Raw genomic sequence first — 21268 nt, forward strand, 5'->3', positions numbered from 1 at the left:
CTAACAACAGTGAAATAGGAGACCTAGTAATCACTGATGCTATTTATCAGTTACAGAACAAAACCCTATCATGTACTATCTCCAAAGATATGTAGCATATGCTCAATAAATTATGAAATTTCATTAATCTACTTTGTTTATAACAAGATACAAATCCTTCTGATGCTACAAAATAAAACTGCAAGCCATGGATCAGTAGATGAAACAGAAAAATGTATTCTAGCATCAACCAAGATCAAAATATGTCTAACATTCTATCTCAGTCCTATTGTATTTTACCAAGTAAAATGAATTCTAGTGAATTACGAGACTTGGATATATAAAATACCTAATTCATCAGTTAGAAAAATTATAGAATGAAAAATGATATGATGGTATACTAGAGCAGGAGAAATAAAAGCTAAAACCTCTGACCTCATGCCTACATTTCTAGAGATGAAATACAAGGATAATGAAAAAGACAAGTAACAAAAAGAGGTGTGGAAGAAATACAACCTATGTCATGTATCAGTATACAAAAATGATCTGAAACAAATGGAAGGAAAATAAAATTTTAAATGGCTTTGTAGGATTAATTGCAAAATGTGTTTTTATTGAAATTATGACTCTATTTTAAGTGCAACAGCAACTTTTTCTCCAACTCGTAATTGTAATGTAATTCTGTGGTTTCAATAGTTTTACAGGTGAACTACTTTGCTTGCATTTTCATTTGTATGCTCCTAATAAGATGAATTATGTACCCATAGTAATGTGCATGTGTGTGTGTATACATATACAGTACTGTGTTTTTATATAAACTACATGGAAAGTTTCAATAAGTTTTTAGCCTATCTTTTTTTACAGACAATGGAAAATATTCACTTAAGATTAATCTATAATGAATAACAACACCAAGCCTTAGTCTTTACATCCCTTTTTGGTATGTGCAACTGTAGGTAGTTAAATTCTTTGGGCAGTATTCAATCTAAGAGTTAAATCATATTGTTGACTCTGAAGAAGTTTTGATTATATCTAACATCAGTTCCTACATAAAAACAATTATGACTCCCTAACCCAGTAATTCCAGTTCTTTCACACGTGTAAGCAAAATTAAGTATAATTTATTATATAAGAAATTTGACATTATTTTAAAATTAAAACTACTGAAAGACAATTCTAGTAATCAAAAGCAAGAACCTATTGACAGTTCATATTTATTGTGCTGCTTCTAATTTTAAAAAAGAGATGGTTTAAAGAAATTTACTTTAAAAAGCAGTAGGATAGATGTACAGATTTTATTATTACTGATGTCAAATGACAAAAGCATTCTCCTTATTTTTATATCAGACTATTTCTTATCCTTCCATTTTTACTAAAAGTTGAATGAATATCTATTAAAAATATTTTAAAATATGAATAGCTCTCAACCTCCTTTAATGCCAAATAAATATTTGACTTAAATTATTAATTTTCTATTTTCCCTACTATTTTCAATACTCATTTCCTCAGAAAGATTTGGTTTTAGGTTTTTGGTTTTTTGTTTTTTTTTTTAATGTGGGAGATTTTTAGTGCTTGGTCAGCTCTTTAAAAGCTGTCAAATGGCTATTTAAAAAATAGTCCTAAAATTGTGTAATTTCACAAGTTTAATGCTTTTAAATTAACCCTAGATAATGTATATTTATGCAAATATATTTAATTCATAAAATTATCTGAATAAACTATAATTTAACTTTTTAAAATATAAGTATATATAGCAATAGCTAACTATACAATTTATTCTCAAAACATTAGAAAATAAAAATATTTCAAATTACCTTCTGTTTCTTTGCCATAATAATCTCCCTAGGTTATCTTATGACATACAAAAGCTAAACAAACAGGTTATTTTCTTTGCTAAGACATCATAATTTATGGAATTTAACAGTCTAAAAATAAGGAGACAAGCATTATTAATTTACATTTTAAATTATGTATCAATGGTTTGTATTTTTAAAGAAGTCCCTCAACAGAATCAGAGACTGTTTTGTTTGGTATTACATAAGAGCAAAAAAGAAAATATTTTTTGTTTCCTCTTTCATGCTAAAGACCTACATAGATGGACTGAAAACATACATTTCTGCACATCCAAGGTTTCAGTGCAGAAGACTACATTTTTAATAACAAGAAATCTATACTAACGCATTTGCAAAGTAAACATAAACTGAAATATACTAAAAATAATTTCAACAAGTGGTATGTTACCTGGGTGGAGCTGGTGGCTACCGAGATGCAGTCAATAAAGCTGTGTCTTCGAGTGAAAAATGCAACTATCTGCTGCCAGCGTGAAGGTTCTGGCTCAGCTTGCAATTCATCTGATGAACCCTTTTTTGCCCAGTGTTTCTGCTTTGGGCCTACTGAACCATGGCTAGAGCTAGTATTGCCTCCTCGACTGGCGCGAGAGTATAGAAGTGTGTTGTTCCCGAAAATGTAATTCATCTCTGCAGCCCTGCAGGTGGTTGCCAAGCAGTCTTACTTCTCTACCAGCTGCTGAGTGGTGAATGATCGGTAAAAACTGCAGCTAGAATTACAGCAGCATCACTTGTAGATCAGGGAAAATAAAAACCTTGAGAAATGATGCTCATTTTCTCTGTAATTTCTTCCCATGAAAGAGCCTGTATCTTTCCTCTGTACCTGTTAGTTTTATGATGGCTGAGTTTATATTTGCAGACAAAAAAGAGAGCATAAGGTTGATGTCTTTCTCATGATTATTTTTTCACCAGCGTCTGCAGAAACCAAAAGCTGTTCTTTTGTTAGCTGATAACTAGACGGAATGAAATCCAGGAAGTGAGGTCGATTAGCAGGTAAAGAAGGATGTTATAAACACTGGACTATCAAGACCCTTTGGGGCTGCCAGATTTAATGCACAGGGTAGAGATACCCTCGATTACCAAGTTTCAATCACAATCTGTAGTAAAATCCAATGGCATCTTCACTGCTTAAATACATTATAAATATGAACTGAATTTAAAATACAAAAGGATTCTCTTGCCAACAGTTTTGTTTTAAATAATTTTACTAAAGGAGCTTCTGTCATTCACATAAATTTCCACATCAGGAAGGAGCTCACCTTAATTAGGTTCTAATCTTTTAAAGGCACTGTCTACATTCAACTCTAAGGATCTATGATAGGGGAAAATCCATTTGTAATGTGGCATGATTATTTTATGTAATATACTGGCCCTTAATGCTTTGATAATTGAGTCTGGAGACAGAAACAAATTAATTAGCAAAATAAATATTTGGCTTCTGGAACTTTTTTTTTTAAATGTTTACTCATTTTTTGAGGGAGAGGCAGAGCATGAGCGGGGGAGGGGCAGAGTGAGGGAGACACAGAATCTGAAGTAGGCACAGTTGTCAGCACAGAGCCCGATGCAGGGCTCGAACTCACAAACCCCGAGATCATGACCTGAGCCAAAGTCGGACGCTTAACCAACTGAGCCACCCAGGCGCCCCTGGAACTTTTGTGTTAAAAAAGAAACTGTTAAATTATTAGCATCCCCTCTCTTATGTATTATAAATACTGATCAAAAGATTATGAATTTTTAAAAATGCAAAAGAATTAAAAGTATATTGTTTTGTTTTATAACCAGTGAAGCATATTTTATCCAACACTACATAAATAATACTCTGGTTCACTAAGTAATATTGTCTGATTCCTAAATAGACATTTTCTTTTTTTTCTAATTTTTTTATGGGAGGAGGAGGAAGCAAGGGGGAGGAGGGGGGGGCAAGAGAGAATCTTAAGCAGGCTCCATACTCATGCTCCATGCTCCTAGCTGATGCTAGGCTATATCCCATGAGCCTGAGATCATGACCTGAGCTGAAATCAGGAGTGGCTCAACTGACTGAGCTACCCACGTATCCCTAAATAGTCATTTTCTAACATCTAATACTAGGTCTCTTTCTCAAAATAGTAGTCCTCCTCAGAATGACCTAGGATGCTGGTTAAAAATGCATACTGATATCCCCTCCCCACCAAATTTTTTTTTTAGTAAAAGGGATACGGAAATTTTCATTTTTATAAAGGCCCCTAAGTAACCTTTAAGTAACTTCAAGTTCGAGAACCACAGACTCCTGTTTGTCCTTCTAACACTGCTATATTAGTATATAATATATGGTCAGTTAAAAACAATATATGAATAAAAGTACTGCTTGATAATTTACTAATGGTACAGTAACTTAATTTTTAGGTTGATATTAGCACATCACAAGTCCTAACCTCAGCCATATACTTTTTCAGACGTGGACTGACAATCTTGCTTACTGTGTCCTTACCAACACCAAGTACATGCAGTCTACTGGAAAGTAGTACTGCCAAACTACAACCTCCAGATCCACTGCAAACTCTGATTCAGCAAGCAAAAATACTAACAGTCTTTCTCTGAATCTATCTCCAAAAATACAGATAACATGCCCAACAAGGGATGAGAGTCATGTGGGACTTTTGAGAGTTAAGATGCTTTCTGACAGAGATTATAGCACAAAGTTTGGTGCTTCTTCCCAAGGACTCTGCAGATAGTTGCTGGCAATTCTGTGGCCCTAGTCACAATGGTTCTCTCCATTTGGGGGTAGGGGAATAGAGAAAAACACTAAGGGGTAAACAGAAAACTAACGGGTTGTCTATAGGAAAAAAGTGAAACTCCCTTAAAAAAAAACCCAAAAAACCCAAAAAACAGTAATATTGACCAGGTACTTAATAAACAACTAGTTAGTATGGTTTCAACAAATGTTCCAGTAATTGGTTTGGCTCCAAATTGTGTGCCTTGATGATCCAGGTCTGATGAAAACCTGAGATTGGTAGGGAAGTACTAGAATTGATATAGAGTCTGTTATTCTGGATTGGTATAGATAAGGATTTTTTTTAAGTTTATTTAAGAGAGAGAGTGCACTTGCACTTGTCAAGAGAGGGGAGGGGCAGAGAGAGAGAGAGAGAGAGAGACAAAGAGAGAAACAGAGAGAATCCCAAGCAGGCTCTGCACTGTCAGCACGAAGCCTGATGAGTGGCTTAAACTCACAAACCATGAGATCATGACCTGAGCCAAAATCAAGAGTTGGACGCTTAACTGACTAAACAGCTACCCAGGAGCCCCTGGATGGGATTTTGTACACAGATGCTGAATGCAAATTTCCTACTTACAGTGCAAACAATAATACAGACAATGAAGAGTAAGCCATTTGTGTACATAGATTTCTTATCCTAGGGAGCCAAAGTGCTCAAAAACAATCTAAAGCTAATAGGTCACTCACTCCATCTCATATATCCCTTAAGTACTGGGAAAAGTACTTTTCAATGTACAGATTTTCAAATCCATTGACACTAAGAAAGCAACTATGAGATGTGGAAAGACTTCTTTATGAAAATAACCTATTATCTGAGCTACAAAAATCTAAGATCATTTCACCCATTGCCTAGTAGTCAATATATGCATACAAAACCGTATGTGTACCTAAATCATAACTGGTTTCATAGGATTTGATCAGGAGGTGAAACGTGATCAATTCCTCACTGATTTCTGCTTTAGAATAGCCCTACTCATATAAAAGAAGTGAAAATAAACTCTAGTCCATTAAAACAAAATTTAAGTTCATTATGGAACTTGGAAAGTCTATTTAAAATAATGAATTAAAAAAATACACAATGTCAAAATCACTGAATACCTATTAACATTTAAATATGATTAACATTGTTTTTCTGTACAGCTTACTTTTAGTCACAAAATGATGACAATATTATCTATATTAGAATTGTAAACAATAAAGCTTAAGTAAACTGAATACATCCACTTAGTAGATTATTACATAACCTAAAATATGATTTTGAAAAACTTATGACTGTGAGAAATTTATTTTATAACATTAAATGAAAGTAAGGACTATTCAAAAAAATATATAGAAATAAGTAGGCCCCCAATTATTTGTTCACTATTCCAAGTTCACAAACTCAGAAGTCTTCAAGTATAGTAAAAAAGGCAAGGATTAAAATAATCTCAGTAAAATACGTAAGAGGTTGAGAGGAAAAACAACATTAAAACTCTAAAATACTGGGGTGCCTGGGTGGCTCCGCTGGTTAAGCCTCCGACTGGCTCAGGTCATGATCTCACAGTTTGTGGGTTCTAGCCCCGCATTGGGCTCTGTGCTGACAGCTAGCTCAGAGCCTGGAGCCTGCTTTGGAATCTGTATCTCCCTCTCTCTCTGACTCTCCCTCTCTGACCCTCCCCTGCTCATGCTGTCTCTCTCTCTCTCTCTCTCTCTCTCTCTCAGGAAAAATAAATAAATAAATAACTCTAAAATACTAAAAAAAAAATTGAATTACTAAATAATTACAGAGCTAATACACAGTAAGTGCAACATAACAGACATTTCCCTTACATTTTTATCTTTATGATCTGGCCTATTAAATTTCAAAATGTACAACTGTACTAAGAAAAGACTTTAGGGGTGCCTGGGTGGCTCAGTCAGTTGAGTGTCTGACTTCAGCTCAGCTCATGATCTCACAGTTCATGGGTTCGAGCCCCGCTCGGGCTCGTGCTGACAGCTAGCTTAGGGCCTGGAGCCTGCTTCGGATTCTGTGTCTACCTCTCTCTCTGACCCCCCGTGCTCATGCTTTGTCTCTCTCTCTCTCTCTCAGAAATAAAACATTTGAAAAAATTTTTAAAAGGACTTTAAATAATCTTTTAAACAAAACAAAAAACACACAGTTCACCCACTTTTCCCGCTCCCCTGCCTATTATAACCACCAATCTTTTGTCCATATTATAAAAGAGATCACTGGTATATGTCTTTCTCTGACTCATTAGCATAGCCCTCAAGGTCCATCCATGTTGTCACAAAAGGCAAAATTTAATTCGCTGACCACATGTACCATATTTTCTTCAACCATTCTTCTACTGATGGATACTTATGTTGTTTCCATATCTTGGCTACTGTAAATAATGCTGTAATGAACATGGGGCAGCATGTATCTTTTTGAATTAGTGTTTTCATTTCCTTCAAATAAATACACAGAGTAGATTTGCGGGATCATATGGTAGCTTTGTTTTGAATTTTCTGAGGAACTTCCATACTGTTTTCCATAGTGTTTCATCAATTTACATTCCCACCAATAGTGCATGAGGGCTTCCTTTACTGTACATCCCTGCCAATACTTATTATTTCTTGTGTTTTTGTTAAGTCATTTAACAAGTGTGAGGTAATAACTTCAGTGTGGCATTGATTTGCATTTCTCTGATGATTAATGATGTTGAGTATCTATGTTTTCATGTACCCATTGGCCATCTGAGGTCTTCTTTGGGAAAAATGTCTATTCAGATCTTCTGGCATTTTTTAATCATATTATTTTTTTGCTATTGAGTTGTAGGAGTTCCTTATGTATTTTAGATCTCTTCCCTTTTCAGATACGTGATTTGCCATTATTTTCTCCCATTCGGTAGTATGCCTTTTCATCTTGGTGGCATGGCTTCCTTTGCTGAGCAGAAGAAGCTTTGTAGTTTGATGTAGTCTCATTTAGTTTATTTTTGCTTTTGTTTCTTTTGCCTTTGGTGCCACATTCAAAAAATCAACACTGAGACCTAAGTTAAGAAGATTATTACCTATGTTTTCTTGTAGGACAAGACTAGGCTGAGAAGACTGCTGATACAGATAGGTTATTTGCTTAGAAAAACTCTGATCATATAAATACCTTCTGTCTGAGCACCATCTTGTGGTCAAATTGTATGAAACCACAAGCTTACCTTAAAACACCAGGGCTATCTGAAAAAGTATAAGATAAAATTCAACATTTCGATATATTCCAGAGATGTGAAAACAAACTGATTTCAAAAGGTGCCCAAAATATACTCAAAATGGGAGAGATTCTGTTTCTATACTAGTTTAATAGGCATATATTTGCTTATGACTATTTTTTTCTGTTACCCTCATTTCTCACATTTGAAAAACTACCAACTACTGCTAATGATTTCACTTGATAGTATTCTCAGTATTATTGGATGAAACATATCCAAGCTAGGAGATATACTTATTTAAAATAATTATCTGCTGGGGCACCTGGGTGGCTCAGTCGGTTAAGCATCCAACTTCGGCTCAGGTCATGATCTCACGGTTCATGGGTTCGAGCCACATGTCAGGCTCTGTGCTGACAGCTAGCTCAGAGCCTGCAGACTGCTTCAGATTCTGTGTCTCCCTCTCTCTGACCCTCCCCTGCTCACACTGTCTTTCTCTCTCTCTCTCCCCCTCAGAATAAAATAAAAAACATTAAAAAATTAAAAAAAAATTATCTGCTAACATACTGTTTGATCTTCGATTCAAGTCCTGCTTAACTATGTGTACTTTGCACATACTGATCCGAACACAATTTTCCTTGTCATTGAAAACAAAAGCCAAATGAGAATTATGTAATTTTCTCAGTGACCAATGCAACATCCCATACCAAGCTGCCTCCTTGCACCTACTGCCCTCCTTGTCACTTCATCCTCATTTAAATCTATTTTGAAACAAGCTGGAGTTTTATTTATTCAATTTACTGTTCTAACCATTTTTCTTAATTCTCAGCTCATTTTGTTTCAGGAATCTTTTTTTTCTTTTTAATGTTTTTTATTTACTTCTAGGAGAGATAGAGAGAGACAGCGTGAGCAGGGGAGGGTGAGAGAGAGAGGGAGTCACAGACTGGAATAGGCTCCAGGCTCTGAGCTGGCTGTCAGCACAGAGCCCGATGCGGGGCTCGAACCCACGAACCGCGAGATCATGACCTAAGCAAAAGTCGGACGCTTAACCGACTAAGCCACCAGGCGCCCCTTCTGTTTCAGGAATCTTGACACTGTTCTTATTTTGATACACTCTTTATAACTGTCCAAAATGTAAGCTTTTAAAAAAGATTCTTATATACCACAAAAATTTACCTACTGTGTCCTTTTCTTCCATTTTCATCATTATATTGCCAATTTCTTCCTTGAAACTGCCCAGGACTGGCAAGGAAGTCTCCTTTTCAGAGTCTTAAATCATAACTACCTTTAGGTTAAATAGACCTGAATAAAGTAACTTTCAATCACTATCTTATTTCATTCATTTTTTCAGTAATGAGAATCAGCACCAGCACCGCAAGAACCTAATAGATTACTGCATAGCACATTTTATGGTGGCAAACCCTTCATAAGGCTCAGGACTGAGGCTCTTCACACCGGGCACTCATTTCCTATTAAGTTCCCTAAGCTGCAATATCATGAACTTTACTGCATTTTTGAAATTTTTTTAAATGTTTACTTATCTGAGAGAGACAGAGACAGACAGATGTGAGCAAGGGAGGGGCAGAGAGAGAGCGAGACAGAATCTGAAGCAGGCTCCAGGCTCTGAGCTGTCAGCACAGAGCCTGACACAAGACTCGAACTCATAAACCCCAAGATCATAACCTGAGCCGAAGTCAGAAGCTTAATGACTGGGTCACTCAGGTGCCCCAATTTTCCTGCATTTTTAGTTTCCTCTGATTATCACCCTGCTACTGTACTTATTTCCCCCAGTAACTGCCTTCTCCTCTGAATTGGCATCTTGTGCACACCCTTCAACACCTTGTCCAAAAGTCGATTTTCTTTTTTCTGACACTTCCAAAAATTAAATTTTTCTCTTTATTTTCTCATGTTACATATTGTGTTAGATCTCTCCATAAAAAATACTAATCACTGAAATCTAACAAAGTTACTAGCATAGATGTTTAATAAATGTTAAATGTATTATTTAATAATCAAAACTAATATTCTAGCAGGTGACTTTTTTCCAAAATTATGTAATCAATTTATTTAAAAGTTTTCGAAAATTTACACAATAGTCAGCACAAAAGTTCATTTCTGCTAGATCCTCTACTAGCTATAGGGCACTCAACCTTACATGTAGTTAACCAATGCCCATGGTCAACTGTGAGGGCTTCCCACATATACTTTAATGTTCATCAGTTTATTTATATTCAACTTCTAAAAAGGGGTAGGACACTTACTGCCCATGCCCTGGTCAGAATCTGCATATACACAGAAGTAACTACCAAAACACCTACCAAAAGACTGAGGAGTTGAGTGTGCAAACTGGCTTTGCATAGTTTATAACAATCAGAATGACCAGAAATTCAAAACATCAGAAACAAAGAATTATACATACCTAAGAGAGTTTTTTTGACTAAAGTAATAGGTTATATTAATTCAGTCAAGAGTAACTAAGCATAGACTGACAAGAATAGTATACAAAGCAGGACAGATTATTTAAAATTCAAGTCTTCTAAAGTTATGTGGGTATTATATTAAAATTTCTAGGATAACCACTAAAGGAAGAGAAACAACTTCTAAGCTAATTAGATGGAAACAGGACACGAGAAAATATAACCTAAAGTAAGATAGGGAAGGAATAAATGTCTCCTACTGAGAGAAGCTGAAGGAACTACGTTTTAGAAAGGTTCCTTTTCTGCTGTTTTTCTACTAGGCCCCATTTACTCATGTTCGGTATTTTGCAACTGGGTAAAAACCAGAGCAACTATATTCCCACTCCAAGGAAGAAGCAAGAAAGTACATTCTCTGGGTTTTGTCCTAGGCCCCCAAACACCTGATAACATCTAAGAATAGTCAGTTCCCAAATATTTTCCAGGACGTTAGCTTTGAAAAAAAACTTCAGCTGACACTAGCATCAATACCCTCTACCTTTGATGATTTATAAAACACCTATTATTCATCTGACATTTGCCTCTGATTAGACTCTACCCTGGATTCCTGAAGGAACACATATCCTGGACACCTTTACCATATAAACCCCAGACCCCAAGCAAGAAAGACACTCATTCTCCTTTCCTTTCTGAATCTCACAGACACTCCATCTGCTATTCTTTACCTGCCACTTACGCTATTCAATAAACTCTGCTTTCACTTTCTCCAGCTCCTGTTTGATTTTTATCCTGCACAAGCCAAGCACCCTCTTGGCTGGTCCTTCAGGAGCCCCCTTCTGGATTTTTGGACCATCCTGATGGTATCAGTATGCTTAAAAATTAAGAAACACCTCTAAATAATTCATGGGGCAAAAAAATAAATTAATAACAGGGAAATAAAAGAAAATGTTAGAATGATAAAAAAAATTATATGCTAAAACTTGTGGGACACAGCTAAAGTGATATTTAGAGGAAAATTTACAAACTCAAACACTGATACTATTACAATAAGCAACCAACTTGAGAAACTAGGGGGAAAGAAAACAAATCCAAAGAAAGCAGAAGAGAAACAATAATGGTAAGAGGAGAAAGGCGAAAAGATAAAAGGAGAACTGTCAATGTTACTAATAGCCAACTGATTTCTCTGTATCTCTCATTTAGTCTCCCAAGGGAAGATCAGATTGCTTCTTACCAAAAAAAAATCTGTAATTTATATGTAGGCTATCCACACATTTGTATATATAGATGTAAATGAACATGTGTATTATGTGGGTATATGTGTGTGTGCAAACAAGGAGGGTGGGGATGGCAGCACATGGGGCAAGAATACAAGATTAAAAAACTTTTTTTAATGTTTATTTTATTTTTTAAGAGAGGGAGGGAGGGGCCGAGAGAAAGTGAGATGCAGAATCCAAAGCAGCTGTCAGCACAGGAGCCTGATGCGGGGCTAGAAGGATATACAAACTGTGAGATTATGACCTGAGTCTAAGTCAGATGCTTAACTGATTTGAGACACCCAGGTACCCCAAGAACATAAGATTTTTTAAAAAGAGATGAATCTTTGAAAAGACCATCTTTTGGCAAGAATGATCAAGGGGAAAAAACAAAACAAGACACAAGTAATTACTAGGAATGAAAAAGGGGCCACACTTAAATATGATATAAACCCCAAAAAACCCCAGTATATTAATAATATTTTGAAATAAATGGACAAATTCCTAGAAAAAAAAACCTAGCAAAACTATCAATAGAAAATTGAAATGATACAACCATTAAAACTTTTAACCAGTAATATGAAATCATCCATCCCTCAAAGAAAATTATAAAACTGGTTACGTTTTACTGGGGAAAAAATGAACCTTATTCACAATACATAATAAAACCAACAAATGATTAGTATCCAGAACATACAAAGAGCTTATACAAATCAGAAAAAAGGACAACCAACCCAAGAAATAAATGAGCAAAAATCTTGAGAGTTTATATATCACAGAAGAGAAAACCTAAATGAGCGATATATTCAACCTCAGTATCAAACAGGGAAATGCACAATAAAGTCACAATGAGATACTATTTCAAGCTCAAAACAATGGCAAAAATAGTAATACCAAGTATTGATGAGGATATGGATAGGTTAAAACATATATATTGCTGCTGAGAATGTAAAGTGTATAATCACTTGGAAAATAATCTGGTGTTACCCATAAAGATATGTTTTTAACAGCACTTTTTATACTAGTAATATGCTGAAAATAACATCCATTAAAAGATATTTATAGCATATTAATAAATTAGAAAACTCTAGAGCAGTAAAGATAATCTTATGAATATAATGTTGAGCAAAAAAAGTTGAGATCATATACAGTAAGAGCCATTTATATAAAATTTAAGACTGGCAAAATACACAACATATTGATTAGAAATCTAAATATGTGGTAGAGCTTTATAAGAAACCAGGATTGTGGTTATTTCTGAAGTCGTTAATGCTAGTATTAATGCTCTTTGTCTATACGTACTAATATTTAAAACAAGTTTTTAAAATATTTCAATGTGTAGTATTAGAAATATAAGTTATTTGCTTTGTGGGAAGTTTTAGGCTTAGAGACAGTATCACTCAATAAAATTCATTTAATAAAATATATGTTTAAAAATGTTTTTAGAATGCTAATAAATATTATAAAATTCCCTATAACTAAGAAACCAGAAACAAGGGGTGAAAATTCTACATAAAAGAATAGTTCTCTCTGAGCATGAGCTATATTAGTAACAAAAGCAATAGAATTCTTAGCAACAAAATAAAGTTATCATCCTACCTTTATTGGTGAAATATGAGAATGGGAAACAAACCCATGGACATTCTCAATTTCTGACAGGTTCTTCTCTGAGACATGAACTAATTCCGGACCTATCACCTCATTAGTGATTTGTGGGGATATGTGCTCTTGAGGAAGTGTATCTTCATCCTGATACCGGTATTTCTGTAAAGAAAATTATTCAATATGAAAAAACCCTGAAAAGCAAAGTAAGTTCAATTTGAGTCATGGTTTCATAACTAACCAAATACTCAATACTATTTAACTGTATGAAAAGTATACTGTATGGCTTAATGCAAAACATCTTAGAGAAATAGACCTCCATTTAGAGGTCATGCCAATATGTTAATAAAATTATTTGATTAAAAATATTTCAGATTCTGGGAAGATGGGTGAGTAGGAAGCACAAAGAATTTGTCTTTCCACTTAGACAACAATTACACAGGCAGAAACTGTCTGATGTAACTATTCTGGAACTCTGGAGTCTGTTGAGGGTTTGCAACTACCAGGGGAAAACGTGGGATGGTAAACTGTGATTACTTCACCATCTCGATTCATCACAGTACTGAAAGTTGCACCCAGAGCAATTAGGCAAGAAAAAGAAATGAAAGACACCCAAACTGGAAAGGAAGAAATAAAATGATCTCTGTCTGCAGAAGATATATGTAGAAAACTCTAAAGACTCAGCAAAAAAGCTGTTAGAACTAATGAATTCAGCAAAGTAGCTTGATATAAAGTCAACACAAAATTCAGCTGCATTTGTATACACAGCAATCTGAAAAGAAAATTACAAAAACAGTTCCATTTACAATAGCATCAAAAAGAATACAATACTTGGGAATAAACTTTACTTGTACAATGAAAACTATAAAATACTGCTGAAAGAAATTAAAGATGACAGAAGAAAAATGGAAGCACATCTTGTGTTTATAGATTGGAAAACTTAATATTATTAAGAGGTCAGTATCAGCCAAAGCAATTTACAAACTCTGTCAAAATTCCAATGACATTTTTTGCAGAAAAAGAAAAACCCATTCTAAAATTCATGTGCAATCACAAGGAACCTGAACTGCCAAAATAATCATGCAAAGAATACAGCTGGAGGACTCACACTTCCTCATTTCAAAACTTACTATGAAGCTACAGTATTCAAAACAGTTTGGTACTGGCATAAATACAAATGTACAGACCAATGGAACAGAAGTCCAGAAATAAACCTTCACATAAATGGTCAAATTATTTTCAATAAGGGTGCCAAGACTATTCAATAGGGAAAAGAATAGCTTTTCAACAAGCAGTACTGGGAAAAGTGGATATCCACATGCAAAAGACTGAAGCTTCATGGTTCCCTAATTAATTAGGGAGAAATTAATTCAATATGGATCAAAGACCTAAATTTAAGACCTAAAACAATAAAACTCTTAAAAGAAAACATACATACCAAGGTTTCATAGCATTGCATTGATTTCTTATATATGATTCCAAAAGTACAGGTAACAAAAGAAAAAAATAGACAAACTGGGACATTATAAAAATGTAAAAATTTCGTGCATCAAAAGATACTGTCCACAGAGTAAAAGGCAACCCACAGAATGACAAAGTTTTGCAAATCATGTCTAATAAAGGATTAATGTCCAAAATATACAGAAAACTCCTAACTAAAAGTCAACAAAAATCCAAACAACTCGATTCAAACATGGGCAAAGAACTTAGAAGGTAAATAAATGGCCACTCAGCACATGAAAAGATGATCAACATCACTGTTATAGAAACCTAGAAAACAAGTGTTGGTGAGAATATTGAGAAAATGAAACACTCATACACTGGTAGGAATGTAAAATGGCACTGTCAACTGTAGAAAGTAGTATGACAGTTTTTTTAAAATACTAAAAATAGAATTACTATATGCATCTGGCAATTCCACTTCTGAGTATATACCCAAAAGAACTGGAATCAGGGTCTTGAAGAGATATTTATAAATGCATGTTCACAGTAGCATTATTCACAATAGCTAAAACATAGAAGAAACCCAACAAGGGTCCATCCATGGAGAATGAATAAGCAAAATTTGGTATATACAATGGAATTATTTTCTGCCTTAAGAAAAAAATTCTGCAATACGTTACACGTGGATGAACCTTGCAAACATTATGCTAAGTGAAATAAGCCAGTCACAAAAAGACAAACCCTGTATAATTCCACTTATATGAGGTACACAGAATACAGCTGATCCTTGGAACAAGGGGTTAGAGACACCAACCCTGGGTGCAGTCAAAAATCCATGCATAACTTTTGACTTCCCAAAAACTTAACCAATAATAGCTTACCATTGACTGGAGAGCTTATGATATATAATTATAATTTTATAATCATGAAAAAAGACTAGTATCTACGTGTCTACTATATATTATTGATAAATACCTTTTTATTAAATGTTTTTGATATTTCTAGACTATGCAGTTCATCTGTAAGTTTTTTTTTTAATTGCTGCAAATCTCTAAAAGATTATCCAATATATTTATTGAAAAAAAATCTGCATTATCAGTGGACCTACACAGCTCAGACTCATGTTGTTCAAGGCTCAACTATAGTTAAAATAATAAAGACATTAAGTTATAATGGTTGTTGTCAGGGACTGAAAGGAGGGGAGCATTGTGACATATTGTTTAACAGACACAGTTTCACTTTAACATGATGAATAGAGTTTCCAGGGCTGGATGGTGCTAATGGTTGAGAAACAATGAGAATGTATATTAACACCACTAAACTGTAAACTTAAAAATGGTCAAATGGTAAGTTTTACCACAAGGAAAAGAAAAAGGAAGTTTAAGAAATAATTCAGGGGATGGGGTGCCTGAGTGACCCAGTCAGTTAAGCATCCGACTTCAGCTCAGGTCACAATCTCTCAGTTGTGGATTCAAGTCCTGCATCGGGCTAGATGCTAAACATGCAGAGCTTCCTTGCCTCTCAACTCTCCCCCACTTGTGCACATGCTCTTTCTCTCAAAATAAACAAACTTTAAAAAAAAGAAAAAGAATTCAGGGGCATCTGAATGGCCTACTAGTCAGTTGAGCATCCAATTCTTGGTTTCAGCTCAGGTCATGATCTTGAGGTTAGTGAGTTCAAGCCTTGTGTCGGGCTCTGAGCTGACAGTCTGGAGTCCGCCTGGGATTCTCTCTGTCTCCCTTTTTCTGCCCCTCACTCACACACTCTCTCTCAAAATAAATACATAAATATTTTTTTAAAAATCCTTCTTAGCTTAAAAAAAAAAAGAACGAACTCAGAGTTAGGTGGAAAAAATCTGAATATTGATTTGCTCATTTCTTATCCAATTTCAGCTGAATGCTGGATCTCTAAAGACCAAGCTGTTTAAGTGGAATCAACATGAAAAGCCAAAGTGGTTTGGCTAACTTAGTTTGGTTTTCTTACTCAGTTAACTGGTATAAAAATGAAAAGTCTTTTCAAATTCTAACTGAAAATCATACTGTTAGATAATATTTTTCTTTTTTTTTTCTGATATATATTTTTAATATAATTTATTGTCAAGTTGGTTTCCGTATAACACCCAGTGCTCATCCCAACAAGTGCCCNTGGGATATCTCTCCGAAAGCCCTGCTTCTCCGCGAGCGCAGACGGGAAAGGCCGATAATATTTTTCTTTTATCTGTAAGAGAATCTTTGCCTTCTATCTATCTTCTATCACTTCTTCTATCACTTCTATCACACATATAATTTTATGCAATCTGTTTTTAAAGGAAAGTAGTTTTAAGAAAACCAAACCTACCCTACCCCATACACAAAAGTAAAGGAAATCATAATTATAGGAACTGGGAGAAAATAAAAGTGCATGCTTTTCAACTCAGACAATGTATATTTATAAACACAAAACCAAAAGAAACTAAAATATTCTCTCCCCTCCCCCAATAAACACATTCATAAAGAAAAAGACACAAACAAGCCATGATAGAAAAAACTTTTATGGCAACAAACAAAAAATTATTAGTCACTAATAGCCACTCTCATAAATCATTAAAAAAATAGCAAACCTAATAAAGAGATATTCACAAAAGGCACACAGATGGATCAGTAAATTTATAGGAAAAACATGCTCAACTTCCCCAGTAATTAAACATTACAGTTGTCAGCATTCAGAGAAATGGGCATATTATCATTACATTCCTGGTAGAGGTCTTTCTCTGGTGGACGGAATGTTACAATGTTTCAGAAGCCTTGAAAATGTCTCTACTCCTTGATCCAGTAATTCCACTTCTAGAATATAATCTTAGATATAGCATCAGTGAAACTTATATATTGTAAAATATATAAAAAATCCCTTTAACTATGAATTTGAGTGCTGAAAGTTACTATACAGCCTCCATCATCACTTTTTAAACAACATCCTTCTTTTAAATTACATGGAAAACAATCAGATTCACATCAATATTAGCAAGTTCATTTAACATGATAGAAGAAATGTTTTTACATGTTAACCTCAAATATTTTTAAAATCAATGAAAAGAATTCTCTAACTTTATCCCGAGTTAAGTCTAAAGTTATAAACATACTTATAAAATTTAACACAGTTTAACTTTTTTTAACGTTTATTTATTTTTGATAGACAGAGAGAGACAGAGCATGAGCAGGGAAGGGGTGCAGAAAGGGGACAGAATCTGAAGCAGGGTCCAAGCTCTGAGCTGTCAGCACAGAGCCCTGTGCAGGGCTCGAACTCACAAACTGCAAGATCATGACCTGAGCTCAAGTTGGACACTTAACTGACCGAGCCACCTAGGCACCTCAACACAGCTTAAACGCTCAATTGGGCAGAAGCAAACTCTAAGTACTTTTATATCTTAAAAGGAGATATGATTAAATGGAAGGAAACCTGATTATCATCTTTTCCTTTTTTTCCTTCTCCCCAGCTCCCCCCATAAGCATCTTTTCATACTTTACAGGTATGCCACAACTTAGTATGTACTTTTGAGAGAGTACATGCAGAAAGATATTCACTACAGTATTGTTTGGAATGAAGAAAAATTGGAAACAAGCTTCTTATCAATACAACAACAAAAGGTAAATATATATTGGTACAGTCATTCTATAAAAGTTATGTAAACATTAAAATGGATAAAAATCTACTTTTAACAGGAAAAGCTGAAAATATAGATTAATGAATGAGAAAAGCATGTTTTGAAGCTAACACTGAACATTTTAAAGCAAAGGAATGCTACCCCTATGTATGTATAAATACACATATATATGTATGTATCTATCTTCATGTGTATATGTCTCTGTGTGTGTGTGTGTGTGTATCCATATTCATGAATGTACATAAGTAAGGGCCAAGCCTTGGACAGTGTATGACCTCTCTTTAATGGTGGTCATAGGTGCAAGGACACATAACAAGATTTTAAAACATATAAAGGACAGAAAACTAGCCAAAATGAACAAATGGAAGAAGTCTTCTCAAAAGAAATTCCAGGAAGAAATGACAGCTAAGGAATTGATCAAAACAGCTATAAACAACATAACTGAATAGGAATTTAGAATAATAGTCATAAGATTAGTCACTGAGCTTGAAAAAAAGCATAGAAAACAGCAGAGTCTATTGCTGCAGAGAACAAGGAACTAAAAAATAGTCATGATGAATTAAAAATGCTGTAAATGAGGTGCAAAATAAACCAGAGGTGGCGTCAGTGAGGACTGACGAGGCAGAGGGGAAAGTAAGTAAAATCGATGATAAAATTATGGAAAAAGATGAAGCTGAGAAAAAGCGAGATAAAAAAATTCTAGACCACTAGGGATAATTAGAGAACTAAATGATTCAATGAAACATAATAGTATCTATATCATAGGAGTTCTAGAAGAGGAAGAGAGAGAGAAAGGGGCAGAAGGTGTACTTGGACAAATCATAGCTGAGAAATTCCCCAATCTGGGGAAGGAAACAGACACTGAAATCCAGGAGAACACATAGAACTCCCTTCAGACTTAATAGGAATTGATCCTCTGCATGACATATCATAGTGAAACTGGCAAAATACAAAGATAAAGAGAAAATTCTGAAAACAGCTAGGGACAAATGGGCCTTACCCTACAAGGGTAGACACATAAGGGTAATAGCAAACCTATCTACAGAAACTTGGCAGGCCAGAAAGGTGTGGCAGGAAATTTTCAATGTGCTAAATAGGAATAATATGCAGCCAAGAATCCTTTATGCAGCAAGCCTGTCATTCAGAATAGGGGAAAGGTTTTCCCAGACAAACAAAAACTGAAGGAGTCCATCAACACTAAACCAGCCCTACAAGAGATCCTGAGGGGAACTCTGTGAGTGGAATATTGCAAAGACCACAAAGGACCAGAGACATCAGAATAAGCATAAAATTTACAGATAACACAGTGACTCTAAATCCGTACCTTTCAATAATAAGACTGAATGTAAATGGACTAAATGCTCCAATCAAAAGACATAGGGTATCAGAATGGATTAAAAACAAAAACAAAAAAACAAAACCAAAGACCCAACTATTTGCTGTCTACAAGAGACACATTTTAGACCTGAAGACACCTTCAGATTGAAAGTGAGGGGGTAGAGAACCATCTATCATACTACTAGAAGTCAAAAGAAAGCTAGAATAGCCATACTTCTATCAGACAAACTAGGTTTTAAACTAAAGACTAATAAGAGATGAAGAAAGGCATTATATCATAATTACAGTCTATTCATCAAGAAGAGCTAACAATTATAAATGTCTATGCACCCAACTCGAAGCAACCAAATATATAAAACAATTAATTGCAAACATAAGCAATCTTATTGGTAAGAATGTGGTAACTCAAGGGGACTTTAATACTCCACTCACAGAAATGGACAGATCATCTAGACAGAAAATCAATACAGAAACCATGGCCCTGAATGATACACTGGACTAGATGGACTTGACGGATATATTCAGAACTTTTTATTCTAAAGCAGCAAAATATACATTCTTCTTGAGTAACATGGAATATTCTCCAAGACAGATCACATACTGGGTCACAAAACAGCCCTCAATAAATATAAAAGAATTGAGATCATACCATGCACATTTTCAGATCATAATGCTATGAAACGTGAAACCAACTACAAGAAAAAGTTGGAAAATCTCCAAATGCATGGAAGTTAAAAACATCCCACTAAAGAACAAATGGGTCAACCAGTCATTTAAAGAAAAAAAATTTTAAAATATGGAAACAAATGAAAATGAAAACACAACAGTCCAAAGCCTTTGGGATGCAGCAAAGGCAGTCCTAACAGGAAAATACACTGCAATCCAGGACTATATCGAGAATCAAGAAAAATCCCAAATACAAAAATTAACAGAACACCTAAAGGAACTAGAAGCAGAAAAACAAAGAAGCTCCAAGGCCAACCCAAGAGCTATTTTTTTTTTTTGAAAAACAAAAACAAAAAACAAAATTGATAAACCCCTAGCCACACTTCTTAAAAAGAAAAAAGAGTGGACCCAGAGACGTAAAATCATGAATGAAAATAGATTTATCATACCTAATCCCTCAGAAATAAAAGCAAATATCTGAGGATATTATGAAAAATTATATGTCAACAAACTGGACAACCTGGAAGAAATGAACAAATTCCTAGACATCCACATACTACCAAAACTCAAAAGGGAAGAAACAGAAAATTTGAACAAACCCATAACTAGTGAAGAAGTTGAATCAGTTATCAAAAATCTCCCAACAAATAAGAGTCCGAGGCCAGATGGTTTCCCAAGGGAATTCTACCAGACATTAATTTAAAGTAGAGTTAATACCTATCCTTCTCAAGCTGTTCCAAAAATAGAAACAGAAGGAAAACTTCCAGACTCATTCTATGAAACTAGCATTACCCTGATTCCCAAATGAGACAGAGACCGCACAAAAAAGGAGAATTACAGGCCAATATCCCTGATGAACATGGATGCAAAAATTCTCAATAAGATACTAACAAATTGAATTCAACAGCATATAAAAAGAATTATTCACCATGATCTAGTGGGATTCATTCCTGGGCTGCAGGTCTGGTTCAATATTTGCAAGTCAGTCAATGTTGACACATCAAGAACCAAATGATCCTGTCAATAGATGCAGGAAAAGCATTTGACAAAATACAGCATTCTTTCTTAATAAACTCTCAAGAAAGTTGGGATAGAAGGAACATACCTAAACATCATAAAAGCCATATATGAAAAGCCCACAGCTAATATCATCCTCAATGGGGGAAAACTGAGAGC

At 34.8% G+C, this 21268-nt stretch overlaps 1 protein-coding gene across 9 annotated transcripts in view; it reads right to left on the minus strand.

The window, feature by feature from the left end:
• Window positions 1–21268, minus strand: part of DLG1 (discs large MAGUK scaffold protein 1) — a 267569-nt gene that overhangs the window by 144317 nt on the left and 101984 nt on the right. For all 9 annotated transcript variants that reach the window (XM_077767716.1, XM_077767715.1, XM_077767714.1 and 6 more), the window contains exon 5: window positions 13003–13167. In XM_077767716.1, the coding sequence (XP_077623842.1) occupies window positions 13003–13167 (165 nt within the window). The remainder of the gene's footprint in view (window positions 1–13002; window positions 13168–21268) is intronic.

Source organism: Crocuta crocuta, unplaced genomic scaffold (genome assembly GCF_008692635.1).
Source record: "Crocuta crocuta isolate KB4526 unplaced genomic scaffold, BGI_CrCroc_1.0 scaffold45, whole genome shotgun sequence".
Taxonomy (NCBI): Eukaryota; Metazoa; Chordata; class Mammalia; order Carnivora; family Hyaenidae; genus Crocuta; species Crocuta crocuta.